The sequence below is a fragment of the Diospyros lotus genome, chromosome 4 (genome assembly GCF_014633365.1).
Source record: "Diospyros lotus cultivar Yz01 chromosome 4, ASM1463336v1, whole genome shotgun sequence".
In the NCBI taxonomy this organism is placed as follows: Eukaryota; Viridiplantae; Streptophyta; class Magnoliopsida; order Ericales; family Ebenaceae; genus Diospyros; species Diospyros lotus.
In genome coordinates this window covers 5,943,080-5,963,317 of record NC_068341.1, presented here as the reverse complement: position 1 = coordinate 5,963,317, position 20,238 = coordinate 5,943,080, and the positions used below count along the sequence as shown (strand labels likewise).

General features: G+C 34.6%; 1 protein-coding gene across 1 annotated transcript; it reads right to left on the bottom strand.

The window, feature by feature from the left end:
- Positions 1-333: 333 nt before the first annotated feature.
- Positions 334-20,211, bottom strand: LOC127799398 (anaphase-promoting complex subunit 7). Its single transcript, XM_052333398.1, has 18 exons — positions 20,030-20,211; positions 19,826-19,894; positions 19,693-19,743; positions 17,673-17,807; positions 17,478-17,540; positions 17,069-17,184; positions 15,080-15,164; positions 5,388-5,447; positions 4,711-4,756; positions 3,868-3,941; positions 3,114-3,164; positions 2,841-3,041; positions 2,714-2,758; positions 2,481-2,574; positions 2,167-2,312; positions 1,315-1,544; positions 1,075-1,135; positions 334-894 (listed from the first exon to the last, which is right to left on the bottom strand). Exons 1-18 carry the CDS (start codon positions 20,096-20,098, stop codon positions 808-810), a joined length of 1,683 nt encoding a protein of 560 aa, XP_052189358.1. The 5' UTR covers positions 20,099-20,211; the 3' UTR covers positions 334-807.
- Positions 20,212-20,238: the final 27 nt, after the last annotated feature.

The following is a 20,238-nucleotide window of genomic DNA, read 5'->3' as shown; positions in this document are numbered from 1 at the left end:
GTTCGTTTATATCTAAATAGCTTGAAGTTTAAAGAAAATGAAAAAATGAAGATCTGAAAATAATTCAGTTATTTCTCTAAATCATCTTACTCAATTTTTGTTTTACAAACATTATTGATGTGCACTTCGAGATGGGGTGCCAAAATTTTGGTGAACTGCTAAAATGACCGCAACTACCTTGCCCAGTGAACATGGTAATTTCAACAGTTTGGCCTCCCAACTTTGAACCAAATATCGTTATCCTATTTGTGTTTATAATTAATTTCTATTAATTAAATATAAATAATTACATAGTGATTCATGTTTGTAAGTTATTTTAATATTTTATTAAACGTGAACTATTATTCGTATACAACCTAAAAATGATCTTATTACAGTTCATATATAAATTTTTAAACCAATGAACCAATACGAAGTGCATGTTTTCTAAGAATACAATACACGTGAACTAACCGTCAAGATTACAGTCTCAGTTTTCAGAGTCACAGATCCGAAGGAAACTAACTTGTACAACAATAAGAATTGGATGATGATACATTTCCATTGAAGCTGCATACTTGCAGAAGGCTGATATGTTATTTGCTCCTTGTAACCGTCATCAGCATCAGCATCAATCAACATCAAGAATATGTCATTGCTCCACAACACCACGTCGAATAAGATAGAAGAAGAGGGCAGCTGATTTTCTGCTTTACAAAGCAATCAATCCACCAGAAAATAGGCCGCACCCAAATAGACCAGAATAATTTCTAAAGCTGTACTCAGGCGGTCTAGCCCCAGGAAATGGTATTCTTCCACCTGAGCACATCACAAAAGCTCAACCTCTATCTGGTCTCCATCAGCATCCTCAACCTCATTTTCTTCATCTTCTTCAGGTGCATCGGGATCCACTCCCTAAAAAACCAACATTATAAACAAGCACTATGATTCTACACTGTATGTCTTACCAATCAAAAAATAGATCGGAGAAAAGAAGATTCTATACCAAAAGGATGCAAAGTTCTTGACACGTAGAAGCGGGGTAGGGAAAACGAGGCAAAGGGCAAATATGAAGCATATGAGAAAAAGACCGACCTTCATTTGTTTTTCCAAGCGGTCCAATCCTTTCTTGGCAGCTTCATTCTGTGGGTTTATCCTGAAGCAAGCATTTACAATTACAATGAGAGTGCCATGAAATTACGAGGAAAAGATGATGGCACGAAAGCAGCATATTGTGCACATTCAGGCCATGGTTATAATCCACCACCGGACTGATTTGTCAGTTAATAGAGGGAAAAACAAGGGTGCAAAAACAGTTTGAAAATATAAAATAACCTTAGTGCAGCCTGATAATGTGACAAGGCCTCTTGCAACATATTTGTGGCTGCAAATACTTGAGCCAGCTTAACATGAAGAGAATCATCAGCCCAATCTTTGAGATATCGCTCAAGGAGAGTAACAGCATCTCCATTGCGTCCCTCAATGACATGGAGCTCAGCCAATGCCAATGCAGCTCCAAGGTAACCAGGTTCCAGCCTGAGGGCTGACTCATAGAACTTTTTTGCCTGCAAAGAAAAAAAGAAAGTTTATATACCTACATACGATACAGCTCAGCAAGCAGTCATCTAGACTTCCACTAAATAATGACAGATGTAAAAGTAGTGTCATCATAAGAATATAATTTTATCTTTGTCAAAAAAAAGAATATAATTTTAGGATGATTATAAAAAAATAATAATAATTTTAGGACATAGCCATCTTTTCAGTTATTTAGCAATCCTACTCATCTTGAAGCAACAACAATACAACAAGCGCAAGCCTTTTCTCTCCATGGCATACCCTCCAACCATGGAGAGAAAAGGCTTACATGAATTCTAGCCCTCCAGCCATTTCTCTCGATGGAATACCCTCTGCAAGGCAAACAATATCCGAAGTCATGTTTTAGAGTTTCCCACCAAATTTTCTTTTTAAGTCTTCCTCTCCATCTTGTGCTACAAACTTCTCTTGTCATCTTGAACCAAACAACAACATATTCATCATTTTTTTAATAGCACTACCCATTCTCACTTATCATTTCTGTATTCGAAATTTGATATAGTATGGTGCTCAAAGATGAATTAAATAGTTAAATGGATGTTTATAACCCAAAAATACACAGTGCAAAATTGGTGATATTTACAAACTTACCTTCTCTCTTCCACCAGAGTTACTAGCATGTACATCACCAACTAATTTTAAAGCTTTCGCTGATTGAGGCATGGCTTTCATTGCCTCTCTTGCAGAATGTAATGCCTCCTTGATTTTTGAAAGTGCCAAATAAGAACGAACTAAACCTGGAATTATATATAGTCCCAGTCACATAATGCTTCTCCTCATCTTGTTACTATAAATTTCAATTGCAGATTATTTGCATCACAAGTAGCAGCAGCTAAGGTGAATCTACGAGGGTGTATGTCTTTGAAATCAGAACTGACCATGTGCCTAGCCCTTCTAATACTCACCTTGATAAGAACGAAGATCCGATCTCAATTCTTGGGCTCCCCTAAAAGCAACTACAGCTGCTTCTGGCCGATTCATTGATAAGAACAAGTTACCCTGAAAGCTCGAGAGAATATCTAGGCTTACACCAATTTGCCATGAATTTCATCAGAAAACTGAGACAACATTTAGATTGAAATACCAGTATCAATATAAGCTACATCCAAGTTTAACTACAAATAAGACTTTACAGTACCTTCATTATATGACCCAATAGGTGCCTTTCATCGATTCGGATGCTCTGGTCAAAGAAATGCTGGAACAGTAAGATAACACTCAAAAAGGGGTAAAATCTGGTCCAACCAAATGTAATAAAACCAAACCTTCTCAGCATAAGATAAAGCTCCCCTCTCATCTTTCCTCTCCCATAAAACAGACAAAGCCACAAATAATTCTGGCCTAGAAGGATCAATGCTCAGCAAATCATGCACTAATTTGTTCAACTTTGAATGATCAGACTTCAGCTTTAGAAGCATTGCATACTCATCCATGTAGGTGATAACATACGGATCAATTGATCGAACCTGCCAACAAATCAACAAATTTGTTTCTTCCAAATTATAGATTACAGAATCAACTGTAATAATGAACAATACCTTTTCAAAATTCATGATGGCTTCATCATTTTTACCAATAATGGCTTCAACCTTCAGAAGATGATATAAAGTGCAAGTTAAACACAGAAATAGATTAAGACCACAAGTCTGCAAGCAGCATTCTTTGAAGAATCTTGCAATCATTTCAACACAAAATTAACACCTTCTTCAGGTCAATAAAGGATTGTTAGCAAATGGTAACTGTGTCATACAACATTATTTTATAAATAAAGCAATTTGATTTTTTAGTCCAACCTGGTCCCTGCCAGAAGGGGATAAAAAGGAAACAAGATTTATAAGAACCTCTTCAACAAAATCCCAAATAAGCCTACGGTGGTACCTTCCATTTTATAAGGTAGCTACTATATTTCCCTAATGTCACCATTCAGTAGCACAGAACCAGGACACCACTTCAGGACTGATTCAAGTATGAAGGAAACTAGATCCTGTGTATCTTTGCATATAAGTGAAACTAACTAATTTCTTTTGTCACCTTTCCTTGCAGTTACTATATTTCCCAGTTTCAGCATTCATTCTAGTATTGCACAGATGTAATGTGGAACTAGGACAGTAGTTCATGACTAGTTCAAGTACACAGGCAACTACATCTCATCTTTGTATATAAGTGAAAGTGAAACTAACTTGCACCAGCCCCACCATTTAACAAAACCAGATTTTGTGCAAACTAGCCCTCAAGACATCTTTTGCACATGCATAATAAGCTTGACTTCACTCAAGAACAACCATTCCTAACCTTTGCTACTTCAAGCAATAAGTGTATGTTATTAGGAAAACGTTGTAGAAGTTCTGTGAAAAGCTCCAAACTACCTGCCAGTCAGAAACAAACATGCATGTTAAGAACCATTAAATAAAACCAAACATTCAGAACCAAAACTAATGACATGGAAAGCACAGTCAAGTAGCATAAACCTTGAAACAATGTATTAATCTAGAAGAAGCAATGGTTGTTGAAGGTCTTCATATGTTGTTTTTTACATGACATAAGTAAGAACTAATTCTTGATTCTGAGTACTATATCCAGATATGATTCAATGGCAATTGAGATTTTACTTTTTCTATTTCCCTCCTTCCAGTTAGTTCTGAATTGATGCTGACCCCTGAAACAACTAGAGGTGATGCTCCACAAGCAACAGCCAATAGCATTCAGCAATTATAAAGTAGAGATCAGCTGCCAGATTATGGGCATTGCATACTAGAAGAAAGACCAGATATCTCTCGTTATCTATCTATAGAGAGCCTCATGGATATTCTAAACCATATGCATGCCATAATGTCATGCGGTACCATGCATTCACTGTGCCATCTTGCAGTTCAGAGAATAAGAGGCTCAAAGCAATTGGATTTCAACTTTTCCCTGGCAGATCAGCATCACAAAGCTAGTTTAGATCATCTACGTGCTCCAGGTTGATATTTTCATAATCCTACTGAGGATAATAGACATATGCATGTTTTTGCATTCGGCCCACTAAATAAGATGAATGATCCTCAAATATACATGCACGTGCAAAAGTGGCTGCAGAGAAATAACAACACTAAATTTATACATGTTCAGAACTTTCACCAAAAGAGTTAGCACCTTTGTAATCATTTGAAGCAATGCAACACTGGGCCTCAACATAACGCTGCACAGAGAAAACAAATAATTAAGGTACTGCTCGGTAGAGAACAGCATTCTTACCACAGAAAAAGGAAACGGGGAAGTGTGGCTTGCAGCAGCGAAAACAAGAAACAGAAAGTATTTTGTAGTGAAAAACACTCAGGAAAGCCGCAACTTCAAAATATTGAGTTTTTGTCCCTTCCACCTTCCATTCCATCAGAGGATCTCTCAAGATCATTCCTCAAACACGCCCCTTGCTCCCTCCCCTTCTTTGCTAAAATAACAGGAATGCAGGGAGTCCCTTCTTCACAATCCATGTTTTTACCATTATCACTCTAAAACCTACTGTGAGAAGCACCTCTACTTTATTTTGTGAGTAAACGAATGGTTATATTGATTATCAAAAGGCACCAGCAACCATCTATTGGATGTGCACAGAAAAAGAAAGCCTAGAGCAACCAAACAAATGCTAGTTGACAGTCTGAGCAGTCTACAAGGAGAATTTGGAACCATTGAAACAAGCTAACTAGGTACAAAAGACGTGTATGCTTGGGCGTGACAATTGATCTTGATGCAGACAAGTCATGAAGCAAAATATAGCATAACATAGCAAAGGATGTAAAAATAAGAACCTCATCATAACATCAATCAGTTACCTGCAACCAACGGCTTGAGTCAAAGTGATCAAATGGAGGTCTCCCACTTCTATTTGGCGTCTGTAACACCATCCAAGATCATCAAAATTATATTCAAAAGAAATCAAATTGCAAATCTCAAATCATATTATATATAAGAAATGAAAGCATAGAGAATGGAGTAACATTTTTTGTCCATTCTATCGTTCGCTAAAGAGTAGAATTGTTGCAAAAGAGTTTAATTTTCTATAATTATTTTTTTATTTTTCAATGCAATTTATAAAATGTTAACTGTAAAGCATTATTATTAAAGAATGTTAATGAATTGCAATTAGTGTCCATATAACAGCTAATTAGTTTTTTTATTTACTTTGAAATTTGTAAAATTTTAACTATAAATCATTATCATTTAAAAAATGTTAAATGAATTTTAATTATTTTTTATTTTCTATTTTTAATAAAATTTGTAAAATTTTAACATTACAAAATCCAAAATTAGACAATGTGATATGTGAATCAAGTGAGCTAGGGCCGCTGCATCGGCGCCCGGATGTAGTGACAAATAAGCAAGGGTCTCCGCATTTGCTTGGATAGATGTGGGTAAAGAAGTTAGTCCAAAACTAAAATCAAAATCAAATTCAAAGTCAAGGCCAAAGCCAAATTCATAGATTAAGGATTGGGTCATGGAACATAGGAACATCAACAGGCAAATCTATGGAAGGGGTAGATATGATTATTAGGAGAAAAATTAATATTATGTGCTTTCAAAAGACGAGATGGGTAGGGAAAAAAACAAAAACTTTATCAGAAACTAGATATAAAATATGGTACACAAGAAATGATTGAGCGAAAAATAGAGTGGGGATTATTATGGATAAAAGCTTAGTAGATGAGGTAGTGGATATAAAGAGAATAGGGGATAAGTTTATGATGGTGAAGGTTGGTCTAGGAACAATGACTATGAATATCTTTAGTACATATACACCACAAGCGGGGTTATGTGAGGAGAGATAAAAGCAAAATTCTAGGAGAACCTAGAGAGATTCATACAAATGATACCAAAATGAGAGAAAGTGATTATAGAAAGTGACTTAAATGGTCATGTGGGTAAAGACGAAAACGGCTATAGAGAGGTACATGGAGATATGGTTTCAAGGAAATTAATAATGAGAGTAAATCTATTCTAAATTTTTCTATGGCATATGGGCTCATCATAACCAATACTAGGTTCAAAAAACGGGACGAACATTTAATCACATATAAAAATGTCACATCAAGCACCCGAATAGATTACTTCCTCATAAGACAAGAGGATCGGTTATGTTGTAGGGATTGTAAGGTGATACCGGGGGAGTGTTTCACTACTCAACATAGACTTTTGGTACTTGACGTCCAAGTAAGAAATTGGAAGAGAAAAAATCACATAAAACAAAATCCAAGAATTAGGTGGTGGGATTTAAAAGAGGAGAAACAACTAATCTTAAAAAAAAATTAAGGGATAGAAGGGAATGGAATGGAGAAGAACAGACAAACCAAATGTGGAGGGAAATGGCTACTGCCCTGAGAAGCACGTCAAAGGTAGTACTTGGAGAGACAAATGATAGAACCCCAAACCTTAATAAGTCTTGGTGGTGGAATGAAGAGGTACAATTAAAAATTAAAAATAAGAAAACTTGTTATAAGGCTGTATATCAATGCAACAATGAAGAAAACCTAAAAAATTATAAAGAAACAAAAAAGGCAGCAAAAAGAGCTATTAGTGAAGCAAGATCAAAAGTATATGAGAATCTATATAAACGACTTGATACAAAAGATGGAGAAAAGGATATATATAAATTAGCTAAAACAAGAGAAAGAAAAACAAGGGATCTAAACCAAGTGAAATACATAAAAGATGAAAACCAAAATGTATTAGTGAATGAGAGAGCGATCAAGGAGAGATGGAATGAGTATTTCACAAAATTATTCAATGATGGTGAGGACACAAGAGTTAAGTTGGGACGTCTTAGTAACTCCGAAGGGAACGTGAGCTATACATTTTATCGACGCATAAGTTCAAATGAAATAAGCCAAGTATTAAAAAAGATAAAAATCATAAGGCGGTGGGACTGGATAATATATCAATAGAAGTATGGAAATGCATGGGAAAAGAGGGCATCTCTTGGCTAACAAAATTATTTAACGCGATCCTTAAATCAAAAAAGATGTCAGATAAGTGGAGGAAGAGTACTTTGGTTCCTATATACAAGAACAAATAAGAGGTTCAAAATTATGAAAATTACAGAGGAATTAAGTTAATGAACCATACTATGAAACTTTGAGAGAAAGTAATAGAGCAAAGGCTCAAAAAAGAAACAAATGTCTCGGAAAATCAGTTTGGTTTCATGCCTGATAGGTCAACAATGGAAGCTATATACCTATTGAGGTGCCTAATGGAAAGGTATCGGGATCAGCAGAAGGACCTGCATATGGTGTTTATAGATCTAGAAAAGGCCTATGATAGGGTCCCTAGAGAAGTATTATGGAGAGTTTTAGAGAAGAAAGGAGTCCGAATAGCCTATATACAAGCATTTAAGGACATATATCACGGTGTAGAGACAAGAGTTAAAACATGCGAGGGGATACTGAACCGTTTAAAATTACGATGGGACTGCACCAAGGTTCTACACTAAGTCCATATTTATTTGCTTTAGTAATGGATGATCTCACTAAACACATTCAAACAAAGGTGCCATGGTATATGCTATTTGCAAATGACATAGTGTTGGTGGATGAAATAAAAGAGGAAGTGAACACTAAGCTTGAGTTGTAGAGAAACAATTTAGAATCTAAGGGATTTAAATTAAGTAGAAGGAAAACAGAATATATGGAATGTAAATTTAGTAAGAATGCAAGAGTGGAGGATGTTATAGTAAAATTAGAAAACCAAATCTTACAAATAAAAGACCATTTTCGATATTTGGGATCAATGATTCAAAAAGATGGAAAAATTCACGAGGATGTCACTCATAGAATTAAGGTAAGTTGGCTAAAATGGAGAAATGTATCATGGGTGTTATGTGATGGTAAAATCCCATTAAAACTGAAAGAAAAATTTCTATGTGATAGCTATAAGACCATTCTTGTTACATGGCTCAGAATGTTAGGCAGTCAAATACCAGCATGAGCAAAAGACAAGCATAGTAGAGATAAGGATGCTAAGATGGATGTGCGGCCGTACAAGAAAAGATAAAATTAAAAATGAGGTTATTTGTAAAAAAAGTAGTAGTGCCAATCGAGGAGAAGATGAGAGAGACTAGACTAAGATAGTTTGGTCATGTGAGAAGGAGACCAAGAGACCCTCATGTGAGGAGAGTTGATGAAATAGAATAATTAGTCAAAAAAAGAGGTAGAGACAGACCCAAGAAGACTTTGGAAGAGACATTAAAGTTTGATATGAAGTGTATGGGCCTAAATGAAAATATGACAAAAGAGATAAATACATGGAAGTCTAGAATTCAAGTAGCCGACCCCACATAGTGGGATAAAGGCTGGATATGTTGTTGTTGATAATTATTTATTTTTCTTTTTGTCATTTACATGATTAAAAGTATTGAGTTTATATCTATTTGATACTCAATTACACTGATAAGGTTTTTTCCACATGACATTACCATTTAATGAATTATAATTAATTTTTTCTAAACTCATTCCAGACAAAGAAAAAATTAGAGATAAGTGATTTATAATAAAGTTGGAGTGATTCCTACTGAAGATACAATGCATAAGACACAAGTAAGATAATATGGTCATGTAAAGAGAAGACCAATAAAGGCCCAAGTGAGAAGAACAATATAATGGAACAACTCTTTAGCAAAAAAGATAGAGGAAACTCAAGAAAAATTTGGTGGGAGACTCTTAAATCAATACTATAACAACCAGTGTTCTAAAACGCGCCGGGCTATTTTACAATAAAAGAGATATGTTATTGTAATTAATTTTTTATTTTTAGTTTCCTATATAAAAAATGGAAGCTTAGAGAAATAAAGAACGACAACGACATAATTACAAAAGCAATCCTACTATTAATGACATGTTAAATTATGTTTTAAATTTGAATCAAGAACACAGTATATGTTTTTGTACAAAAGAGTAATTTTGTATGTTCTAATCTAAGCATCAATTATATCATATCATATTTTTATATATAAACATACAAATAAAAGCATACAACAAAAGAGTTAAGGTGTTTTGTTTACATGACATGTGATTTAAATGAGTATTCTATTATTTTCCCATTCCTATTATTCAATGAAATTTGTAAAGTTTAAATAAATTCATTTAATAGTTTTAATGAGTATAAATAAATTCATCAAACTGAGTTTTAAAATGTTCTAATAAATCAAAGGATACAATAATCGTGTCAATATAGCATGTGGTTTAAAATTAAATATGTGTCCTTTTACTTTTTCCATTTCTACTAGAAGAATTCATATGGTTTAAATAAATTCAAAATAATTTGTAGAGTTTTAATAAATATTAACAAATTTATTTCAAAGAGTTTTAAAAAGGAATAGAACATAATAGATTTGAGTTTTGGAAATTTACAAGGTTTAGGTTCTTTAAATAATTTGAACTACAAATTAAACATTTAATAAGAATCAAAAAGAAAATCAGCATAATATAAAGAAATTGGAAACACAGCAACATTATTTTTTACATGGTATATGAGTTTAAATGAATTTTCATTTATTTTTCTATTTCTGTTATTCAAAGGAACTTATAGGGTTGAAAAAAATTCGTTTAATTTAAAAAATTTTAACGACTGCATATAAATTCATCTGAAGGACTTTAAATGAGTTTAATAAATAAATTGGAGCATAAAGCAACTACGTCAATATGGCATGTGGGTTTAAATATATGTCTTTTTATTTTCTAAATTTAGCCAAGGGCATTTGTAGGGTTAGAGAAGTTTAAAGGAATTTGTAAAGTTTTTAATGAAGATTAATAAATTTATTTGAATATATATAAATAAATAAAGGGTAATGCTAATCATTGCCCTAAGGGCAATAGTTAAGGAGCAATAAATGCACCTTGTTTTTAGACAAGGCACATTCATTACATTTGCACCACCTTGTTTTTAATATTTAAACACTCTTATTGGTTGATGATAAATGCAATTTCGAAAAACAAAGTGCATTTATCACCCTTAGGGCAATTGTTAGCATTACCCATAAATAAAACAAAATATTTTCTGTTCATGTGATATGTGAGTTTAAATGAGTTTTTATTTATTTTTCAATTTTTGTTATTGAAAGGAATTGTAGGGTTTAAATAAATTTATTTAAATAAGTTTTAATAAGTTTAAATAAATTTATTCGAAGGAGTTTAAATGAGTTTAGACCCATAGATAAAACACAATAAATTTGAGTTTTGAGAATACATAAGGTTTTAACACCAATAGGAGCCTGTACTCTTCAAGGAGAGAGATGGCCATTTTCAATCTCTCATCATGGCCCATCTTTACAATTCTTTCTTCATTCTCTGCCATGTGTATCGATGCTATTCTCCATTGCATAGGGGGGCAGATCACCTAGACATCCGTTTGACTGCCTAGTTTACCTAAACACCACCCCATTTTTTCCACTAGACCAGTTACCAGTTTTACAGATTTAACCAGCCAGTCAACTTTAATTCTATGTAAGGTCTCTGATTTTAAATTTTGTACTCGAAGAGGATTAATGAGATAACTATAATGTGTTATATAAATTTTTAAAATTTGTCTACAATTATAAAAATTATAAGATCATATATAGAAAAAGATTATTAACTTAATAGAAGAAAAAATCTAGACAGCCATTAAATATAGTGTATTAAATTATGTTCCTTGGAATGGCAACTTTTTAAGAATATTACCTAAAAGGTCCACTAAAGCTAATAAAACAAACTTCTTTTAAAACAACTATTATTTATGAAAAAAAAAAATACTAAACTACCACTACTCTAAAAGTATTTAACAAATTACTTGACGCAACGTGTAGCGCGTGTGTAAAAAAACACACCAAAATAAACCCTTGAAAGAGCAAACTTCAATGGCCGAAACTTGGTTTTCAAGAAGACGCAAAAACAAGACTGTTTTGCTAAGAAAACCCAAATAGGTTGCTGAAATTTGATTAAGAAATACTTGATTACAAACTCTAGATTCTAGGTATATTTATAGTGTTTGGCTAATCCAAATCCATCTAATATTTGGAAAACAAAATCCAACTAGAATTCTAATAAAAATAAATCCTAAATAAAAGTCAACTAGAATCCTAATAAAAATAAAATCCTAATCAAACATGAAGTAGAATCCTAAATAAAGTAGAAACATGAAATGGAATCCTAAATCAAGTAGAAATATAAAGTAGAATCCTAAATCAAGTAGAATTCTAAAACTTAAGAAGTATTAAAATAACATTATGGCACTACTATTTTGGTGATACTATTTCGATTTGGTTGGGTCGGCCTTGGGTTGGGTCTTGATTGGTGACCGCATCATTCACCTTCACTTGAGAAAAAATTTAACCTCGAATTTTGATCTTCTTTGGCTTGAACTTGTTTTGCTTTCCTGCTGGAATCCGTTCATTCTTCAAGAATATCACGACTTCATCTTCAAGCTCAAATATCTTGTGCTTTCTATGCTTGTCAGCTGTCGCCTTGTACTTTTTATTTGTGCAACTTTTGTTTGATATCTTCCTGAACCGCTTGAACTTTTCTGCTAAGGGAACATGAGCAAAGACATTCCTTCCCCTCTTAGCCCTATCTTCGTTGGCATGAGTCCAACCATCACCATGTTTGTTGCCCTTTTCCTCCATTGTATTATTATTGTTAGATTGAGGACGTTGATCATTCCATTTTGAGCGTTTCTCTAATCTGGTAGATCTTATCACAGGCCCTTCTTCTATCATAAGCTTTCTTGATTTTGACTCCTCAACGGTTTCTGAATTCATTCGTAGATTTTTCTTGTCAGGAGAAGCATTCTTGTGCAACTGTTTCGAATAAAAGCTTATTCCATGACTACCAGCAGTCTCTCCATCACTTAAAATATTGATGCTTGAATCCTCCTTTGGTCTAAACACTTGATCAACTATAGCAGCAGTTGAGTTAACTAGCCTAAGAGATCCAACACCCCTATCCACAAAGAGACCCATGTGACCATCTTGCTTTTACAATTGCGAAGGTGAATATGTTCTTATTGCCTTAGATTCAACCATGCCAGAACTTGAATAAACTGTAGAAGGATCTGCTACCATGACCTCCATCTCCTTTACAATCGCAAGTCAATCAGAAGAAACGCCACCATCATTGGGTTGCGAAACAATGCCTGAGCCCTCGGGACTGGAAAATACCCAGTATGAGTCAATAACCTTGGAGTTTCTGTCATGTTAGCAGCATAAATCAGACCTGAGTTTGTAGACGTTGAGGTTGCTGGGACAACATAATCTTCGAAATCAAGCTCCAAACTCATCGAAAAGCCATTCTTTAGTTTATACTCATTGTTTCCCCAATAGTTGTGTTGCTGCGCATTCTTCCTAACCCCTTTACCACTAGGGTTGGCTATCATACGACCAAGATCATCCTCATCGTCGCTATCATCCATCATTGGTCTTCTAGGATTAATGAGGACAGGATTAATGACTGGTCTTCCCGGTTTAACATAATCGGCTTGATTCATGCCATTAATCCGATTTCGATTATCCTTAACTCATTGTAAAATGCCCAATTGGTTGCGGATTCGCTCCAATTGCTGTTCCATTGTACGAGTTATTTTCCGTTGTTCTTCGATTGCTCTCCAAACCGCGGGCAGCCCCCAATCACCGTCACGAGGCTGGTTGCTATCGTTACCTTCAAGATTGGCCATCTGATTGGTTGATGAACAGCTCTGATACCACCTGACGTAGCGTGTAGCGCGTGTGTGAAAACACACACCAAAATAAACCCTTAAAAGAGTAAATTTCAATGGCCGAAACTTGGCTTTCAAGAAGACGCAAAAACAAGACTGTTTTGCTAAGAAAACCCAAATAGGTTGCTGAAATTTGATTAAGAAAAACTTGATTACAAACTCTAGATCCTAGGTATATTTATAGTGTTTGGCTAATCCAAATCCATCTAATATTTGGAAAACAAAATCCAACTAGAATTCTAATAGAAATAAATCCTAAATAAAAGTCAACTAGAATCCTAATAAAAATAAAACCCTAATCAAACATGAAGTAGAGTCCTAAATCAAGTAGAAACATGAAATAGAATCATAAATCAAGTAGAAATATAAAATATAATCCTAAATCAAGTAGAATTCTAAAACTTAAGAAGTATTAAAATAACATTATGGCACTACTATTTTGGTGATACTATTCCGGTTTGGTTGGGTTGGCCTTGGGCCAAGTCTTGATTGGTGACCGCATCATTACTACTCGTTGTTCCACATCAGCATAAATCTGGTGCTTGAATCATTGCTTCTTGAAAGAACCATTAGCTCAACCAACAGCTCTTTCGAAAAAAAAAAAAGGCAAAAGAATGTTTGTTCAACCAGCACTTGCTGCTTGGAGTAGTAGATTGCTAATTAATTTGGTTTAATTAATAATTTAGTTTTTATTTTATTTTATAGATAGTAGTAGTTTAAAAAATAATCCTAATATTCTTTCTTAAATTATTATCTGTGGCAACGATAGGAATGGCAAAGACTGTCTAAATGAAAGTATCATGACCTAAGACATGGACAAACTACATCATGCCACACACAATGCTGCAGTCCAAATCTAATGCTGATTCAAGGACCAGGTTCAAGGATGTCCAAGCGAGCTGGGATGGATCTGATGAGTCAAAAAGATTGGCTTGACTCAAGCCTGTCTTACAAAATCACAGGCTAAGAGATACAGAGAAACATCAATATCTATTTCTTTTCAATACGTGAACCAAAACCAACCACCTCGAGTTGAGTAGATCATCAACCCCCCTATAAAATAATTTATGAAAGACACAACTACGTTGAAGAACTGATAAAGAAGAAAACATTATAACCAATCAAAAGAACTTAAATTTTTTTAAGTTATCAAAAATAGAAAATAATTATTTTATGAATAAAATTTTATTAATTGTCAAAAGACAGTAATTAATACAGTATTGATATCATTTATAAACCCTTAAACATGAGATGAGGTATAACAGCCTTACAAAAGATATGGTCATGAATAGTAATGATTGGAAAGCTAAAACTCGTGTATCTAACTCTACCTAGTAGGATTATGGCATACGATTTTTATTGTTGTTATGGCAATGATATCATTGAGACTTGAGAGTAAAAATAGTAATATAAAAGATAAAGTAAATCTTCCGTCTAATCGTTTAACCTTTTAGATGAGATGGTAGTTAACAAAATTTAATAGATATCATTCGAATATTTCATCTAGAATGAGGTTGGTTTCAAGTGTCAACCTCAACCTTGACACTTCAGGTGGTTTTAGCACAAGAATGTTAGCAAACTGAACTTTTTTTGGAGTCCCCTTTTTCAGCTTTTCCAAAAGCTTCCATAGTGTTAAATTAACAAGTACCAACAAAGCATGATACTTTAAATTTATATCAAAACATAAATACTTCTCAGAAAACATAATGATGGTAGAGCACCATATTCACATGCACTTTGAATGAATGAAGCAGACATTTGATTTTGATATTACCAAATACTAACAAACCTGAGGAAATAAGGAAATAATATCCTTGGCACCAACTCCCAGTTCAGATAGAGCTATGATAGCCTCAATAACACAAGGACAATTTCTGCCACAAGCAAAGCATATGAAATATGAGCATGGAATAAGAAACTAAAATATGCCATCAATAATGATAAAAAGAATAACAAAAATAATATGGTGATAGCAGTGCTGCTATAATGATCAATATGTTGTTATATAACAACAGTAATAATAATAGAAGCCCTACAGGTAATATTGGTATTCTGATTTGAATCTATGACGTAATCACATTTTGACATTTAGTTCAGACAGAATTATAATTCAAGTTCAGTCACAGAGAGTAGAAATAATTTTTTTCATCCCCTACTAGTCCAAGCGAGAACCAATTGGCTTGACTCCCAACAAGGAAGGATGCTTTCCTTTTCTTTTCTTTTTCTTTTTTTTTTGGCTAAGGAAGGAAAGGGGGTTTTCTGTTTGCTTGTTTACAGGTCACTTGAGGGAGTCTCACTTCACTCAGAAAGATATCTAAAAGGTAAGGCACCTTACAGGGTCTTTGGTTGCCTTCTCTCAATACTATTTTCACAGCTGACAACTTGAGAAAAAAGAGACAAGTTAGACTTTGGTGCTATATGGGCAGAAGGAGGGGGAAGTCAATCGATCATCATCTTCTTTACAGTTAAGTAGCCAAAAATGGGGCTCTTATTCTTTTCTCTGGAGTTCAATGCGTCATTGTCAGACCCGATACACTCTTGGTCTAATGGGTGTTTGATATGCTGATTTAGTAGGATCTGGCAAGCCATTATTCTTTTTGTGATGTGGTCTATTTTGAAGGAGTGCAAAACATATGGATTGTAAATCTTTAGTTAAAGCATCTATTAGCTATTATGAAGGTACCATTCTCAATTCCCTTTTTGGTTGTTGAGAACCAAGAGACCTTTCTCTTTGGAGTACATCTATTAGCTATTATGAAGGTACCATTCTCAATTCCCTTTTTGGTTGTTGAGAACCAAGAGACCTTTCTCTTTGGAGTCTTGGTCTGTCTTTTAGTTCTATCAGATGGAGTTCTTTTGTACAAGCTTTGCCTCCTTAATTCAATTCTTTTCCTTTTTTCTATTAAACATTTTTATTTATCTGCACTGTGGTGGTGGTGGTTTTTTTTTTTTTTTTAGGGGTGGGGAGCACTGGAGAACTAGACAACAATCATAGAAGATAAATAGTCAAGTAAGCTACCAACTGTAGAGTGGTTAACAAAATTATTTACAATAAGTCTAGCGCCCATATATAGATAAACAGGTTAGACATGTTTGAAGGAGGTAACAAGTTTTTCTCTCTTTTTTTTTTGGACTTTTTTAATTACTTCAGCTGTTATTTGGCAGCTGGACTGGTGTGCCTCAATTATTATTGCTATGACAGCCCATTGATTCTTCATTATCATTGTTGGGCTCAGACAATTATTGCAGTAACTACATTATTTAGGGGCATTTGATAATTTTTTTAGTTTCAGTTTTCAAATTTTTTTCTGTATTTAGTTTTTGTTTTTATCAAAAAAAAAAAAATGCAAAACTAACATGATAACTACAGCATATATCAGCTTCTAGAAATATCCCTTGCCATTGCCTAGTATCAGCTTATGTACAACTGCCATGCTCTTCTTCAACCTTGCTGTACTTTTTCTTCATTATACTACTGCCATACTTCAGGTTATATCGGCAATTCTCTCATCCACAACCATCATTCTTGAGTGCTTCTTTTAATTACATAATTTGTATACCAGAAATTTCATATACCCTCACCATGCATACAAGATGTTTGAATATTTCACGTTCAGGCTCATAGACAGCACCAAAACAGCTCACTTTCAGTTGCCACGTGGAGAATGAAATCATAGAAACACATGCATGATAGAGAAAGGAAAAAAGTTGCAATGCCCAAATTGAAATTATTATCCAAGGAATGACAATTGGCATTGAGAAATCCAACATGACAAACCTTAAACACTCTTTATAACAAGAAACAGCAGCACGAGTATGTCGAGAAATTCGACAAAGCTTTCCCATCAATAGATTCATTTGTAAATTTCTAGATTTGCTTGGAATTCCCTCCATCTGTAGACACAGGATAAGTGTGTCCTTAAAATGATAGAAACTACAAAATAAACCCAAGTTGCTCAGAACCATTATCCTACAATATGCAGATACAGTAAATCCAAAATATATAACAGTAACATACAAAACAAATATGATCAAAATCTTTCCTACAAAATCTACAACCCAGAAATGAAAATGCACGTTTTGTAACCACAATAATATACCAAAGTAATACGTCATCAAAAAGTATCTTACAGCTGACAACTTGATAAAAGAAACAACAATAAGAATAGAAAGTTGGGAAACGAAACCTCAACAAGGGCAGCTCTGTTCTCATTGAGAGAACAGTGACAAGATGCAATCTTGAATTTCACCTGCACCAAGATGTAGGAGAAACAACTACAAGAAATTACATATCCAAGATCTCAGGTGAAAAACAAAAACCTCTTGCTACAATTTAACTAAACAAAAAATGAAAAAAGGATAAGGTAACATTGTCAAATTACCTCGTTTTCATTAACCCCTGAAACATTAAAGGAATTTGGAGAAGATGACCTGTTCGATGCAGATAACGAATTTCTAGTCATTGTACTCTGTTTAGGAATAATCTTGCACTGTTGCAATGCTTGCTTGTATGTATGCTGTCACGCAACAGAAAAATAAGCTAAACAAGCAGTGAATAAATGAAGCACTAGTACCAGCCATTCCATGATATGGCAAAGGTCAAGACAGAAAAACAGTATATAACAAGGAAGGGAGATTAATTGTATCTTGATTATGCACTTTCAATGGTAGCTAACAAAATGACTAGATTAAGAAGCTTTACAACAACATCCAAACGATATTCAATGTCCCAAACAATAATTTTATAGAACAGAAGGACAAGTACAAGCTGACCCAAAGCCAAATTGGCCCCTCAACTTTTTGATTTGGTCAGTTTAGCCCCTGAACTTTTTTTTTTTTTTTTTTGGGGGGGGGGGGTGTGGGGGGGGCTCAATAAATAAATAAATATGTTCCAGGGCCAGATTGACCAATACTGAAAAGTTCAAGGACAAATTGGCCTTTTTTCCTTCACAACTATGTGAATTAATTTGGATTTTATCTCAGTTCTTATATTCTAGAACTAGATCTTAGAGTTGGTTCCAAAAACTGTCTCGTGTTGCCGAAAACAGTTTTGGCAAATTTTATCACAAGTTTAGGAGACAGAATCCAAGAATCACACATTTGGTTGTATTGGTTTTTGAACCAAAAATTCCAGAAACAACGTTTTTTAAAACTAGTATTGAAGTTAATTATGCATCGTTAAGAAAACTAATGCCTTTGACTTCTTTTTCTGTTACAAGAAGTAATGAATATTCACTTAACACCAACAAAAATAAATGTAAATACATCCCTAGCTGGTTGATAGCTTTATATTTTTGCAAGTTTTTCCTCCATGGACTTTTTAAGCACTTAAAAGCCACTATCAGCAATTTAGAGCTTCCAACAATAACCAATGTTTCTAAAGAACCTGACATGGAGACAGAGAGTCCAAAACAGTTAAGAAAAAGAAAAAACCAAAAGAAAGAAAAAAAAATCCAATTCTCCACCACAATTTCCTTCCATCAAATAATTTCCATTTTTTTTTTCTTTTTTGATGCTTCCAGAGATACCGTGTAGTCTATTAATTGCAATGCAATGTTCTTACTGGCACTCTATTGACACAAAACATTATATTAAATTTGGTAAAGATGTATCCTGAAGATTATATTGGCCCTTCTCGTCATGCACTTCCATTGGACATTTACAAGATATATTCCTTGCCTTCAGCCTATTAGATTCAATAGATAATCTATGGTAAAATTTCCTCAAGTGTGTAAGCTTCATGACATCGCAGAACTGGGATCAAGAGGAAAAAGCACGCCTTCCCTGTCACCTACTTGAGATTGCTTCTCATCCATGGTGTTGGAGCCAAAATTGCGGCAGTGGCACCGGTTCATCATACCCCTTCCCCACTCCCTCCCTCTCTCTCTTCCATATTCAACATCTACAAAACCCAACTTGGTCTTCTTGGCAAGTCCTACACCACCCGGATGGAGACCCTAAAGGCCCACAAGGAGCAAAGCATGCCCATGGTGGGGCTAAGCTACATGTGCATAGAGCAAGCAAGTAGGGAAAAGTAACAAGAACAGAGAGACCCAGCACTTATAAAGATTTGTGTTTCATCCTTATGTTCAGACAAATTTATAATGGCAATGGCTTAGCATCCCAGAAACTGCACTTCACAGTAATCACCAATATGGCCAAATCTTCACACTAAACACCCATCAGAACCACCAACAAACCCCATTTTAATTGCCAATTGAGTAACTTCAATTAAAAATTATTTTGATTTTACAATAATATAAAGTCAGAAGTAACAAGAACTGGAATCCAACAGAAATAAAAAGCAGTACATTCATCAGTTGCAATTATCTGTTCATAAACAAGGCTGAAAGGTGGATCTATGTCAATTGTCATATCTGTATGCATGTGAATTGATCTTACAATTGCCCTGCGATACTCCTTCTCTCGGAACAGGGCATCGCCAAGGAGGACCTGAAAGAACAAAAAACGACTCATGAGCAATCAGTTTTAGAAGGGAGGCCACATAAATAAATTTAACTTGAGACTCGCATACCAAGTTTTCGGCTTTGAGTTGTGGACTGGTCTCACCATTTACGGCGGAAGACGATACAAGAAAACAACCCTGTTGGATCCAAATTAATGAGCGAAAACAAAAGACAAACCCTAGTGACAATTAGGAGGGTACTAATCCGCGCTTTGTGTTCAATAGCAAATACAGCAACGTGGTGAAATGAAGTTAAGTGACGTAGAGACTTACGAGCATCTGAGCAGAGTTGTAGAGTCCATTGTCAAGAAGCGTAGAGATTTGGTCTCTGGGGACGTCCATTCCTGCGTTGCAGGTGCTCGAAGAAATGCCACTGATCAACAGTAGTGAAAGTGAAACCTCCTCCAACCCGCTCTCTATTTCAAAAAAAAGAAACCCTCCGCCCTCGTAGATCTCCGCTATTATTGTGTCCTTAAGGGCGT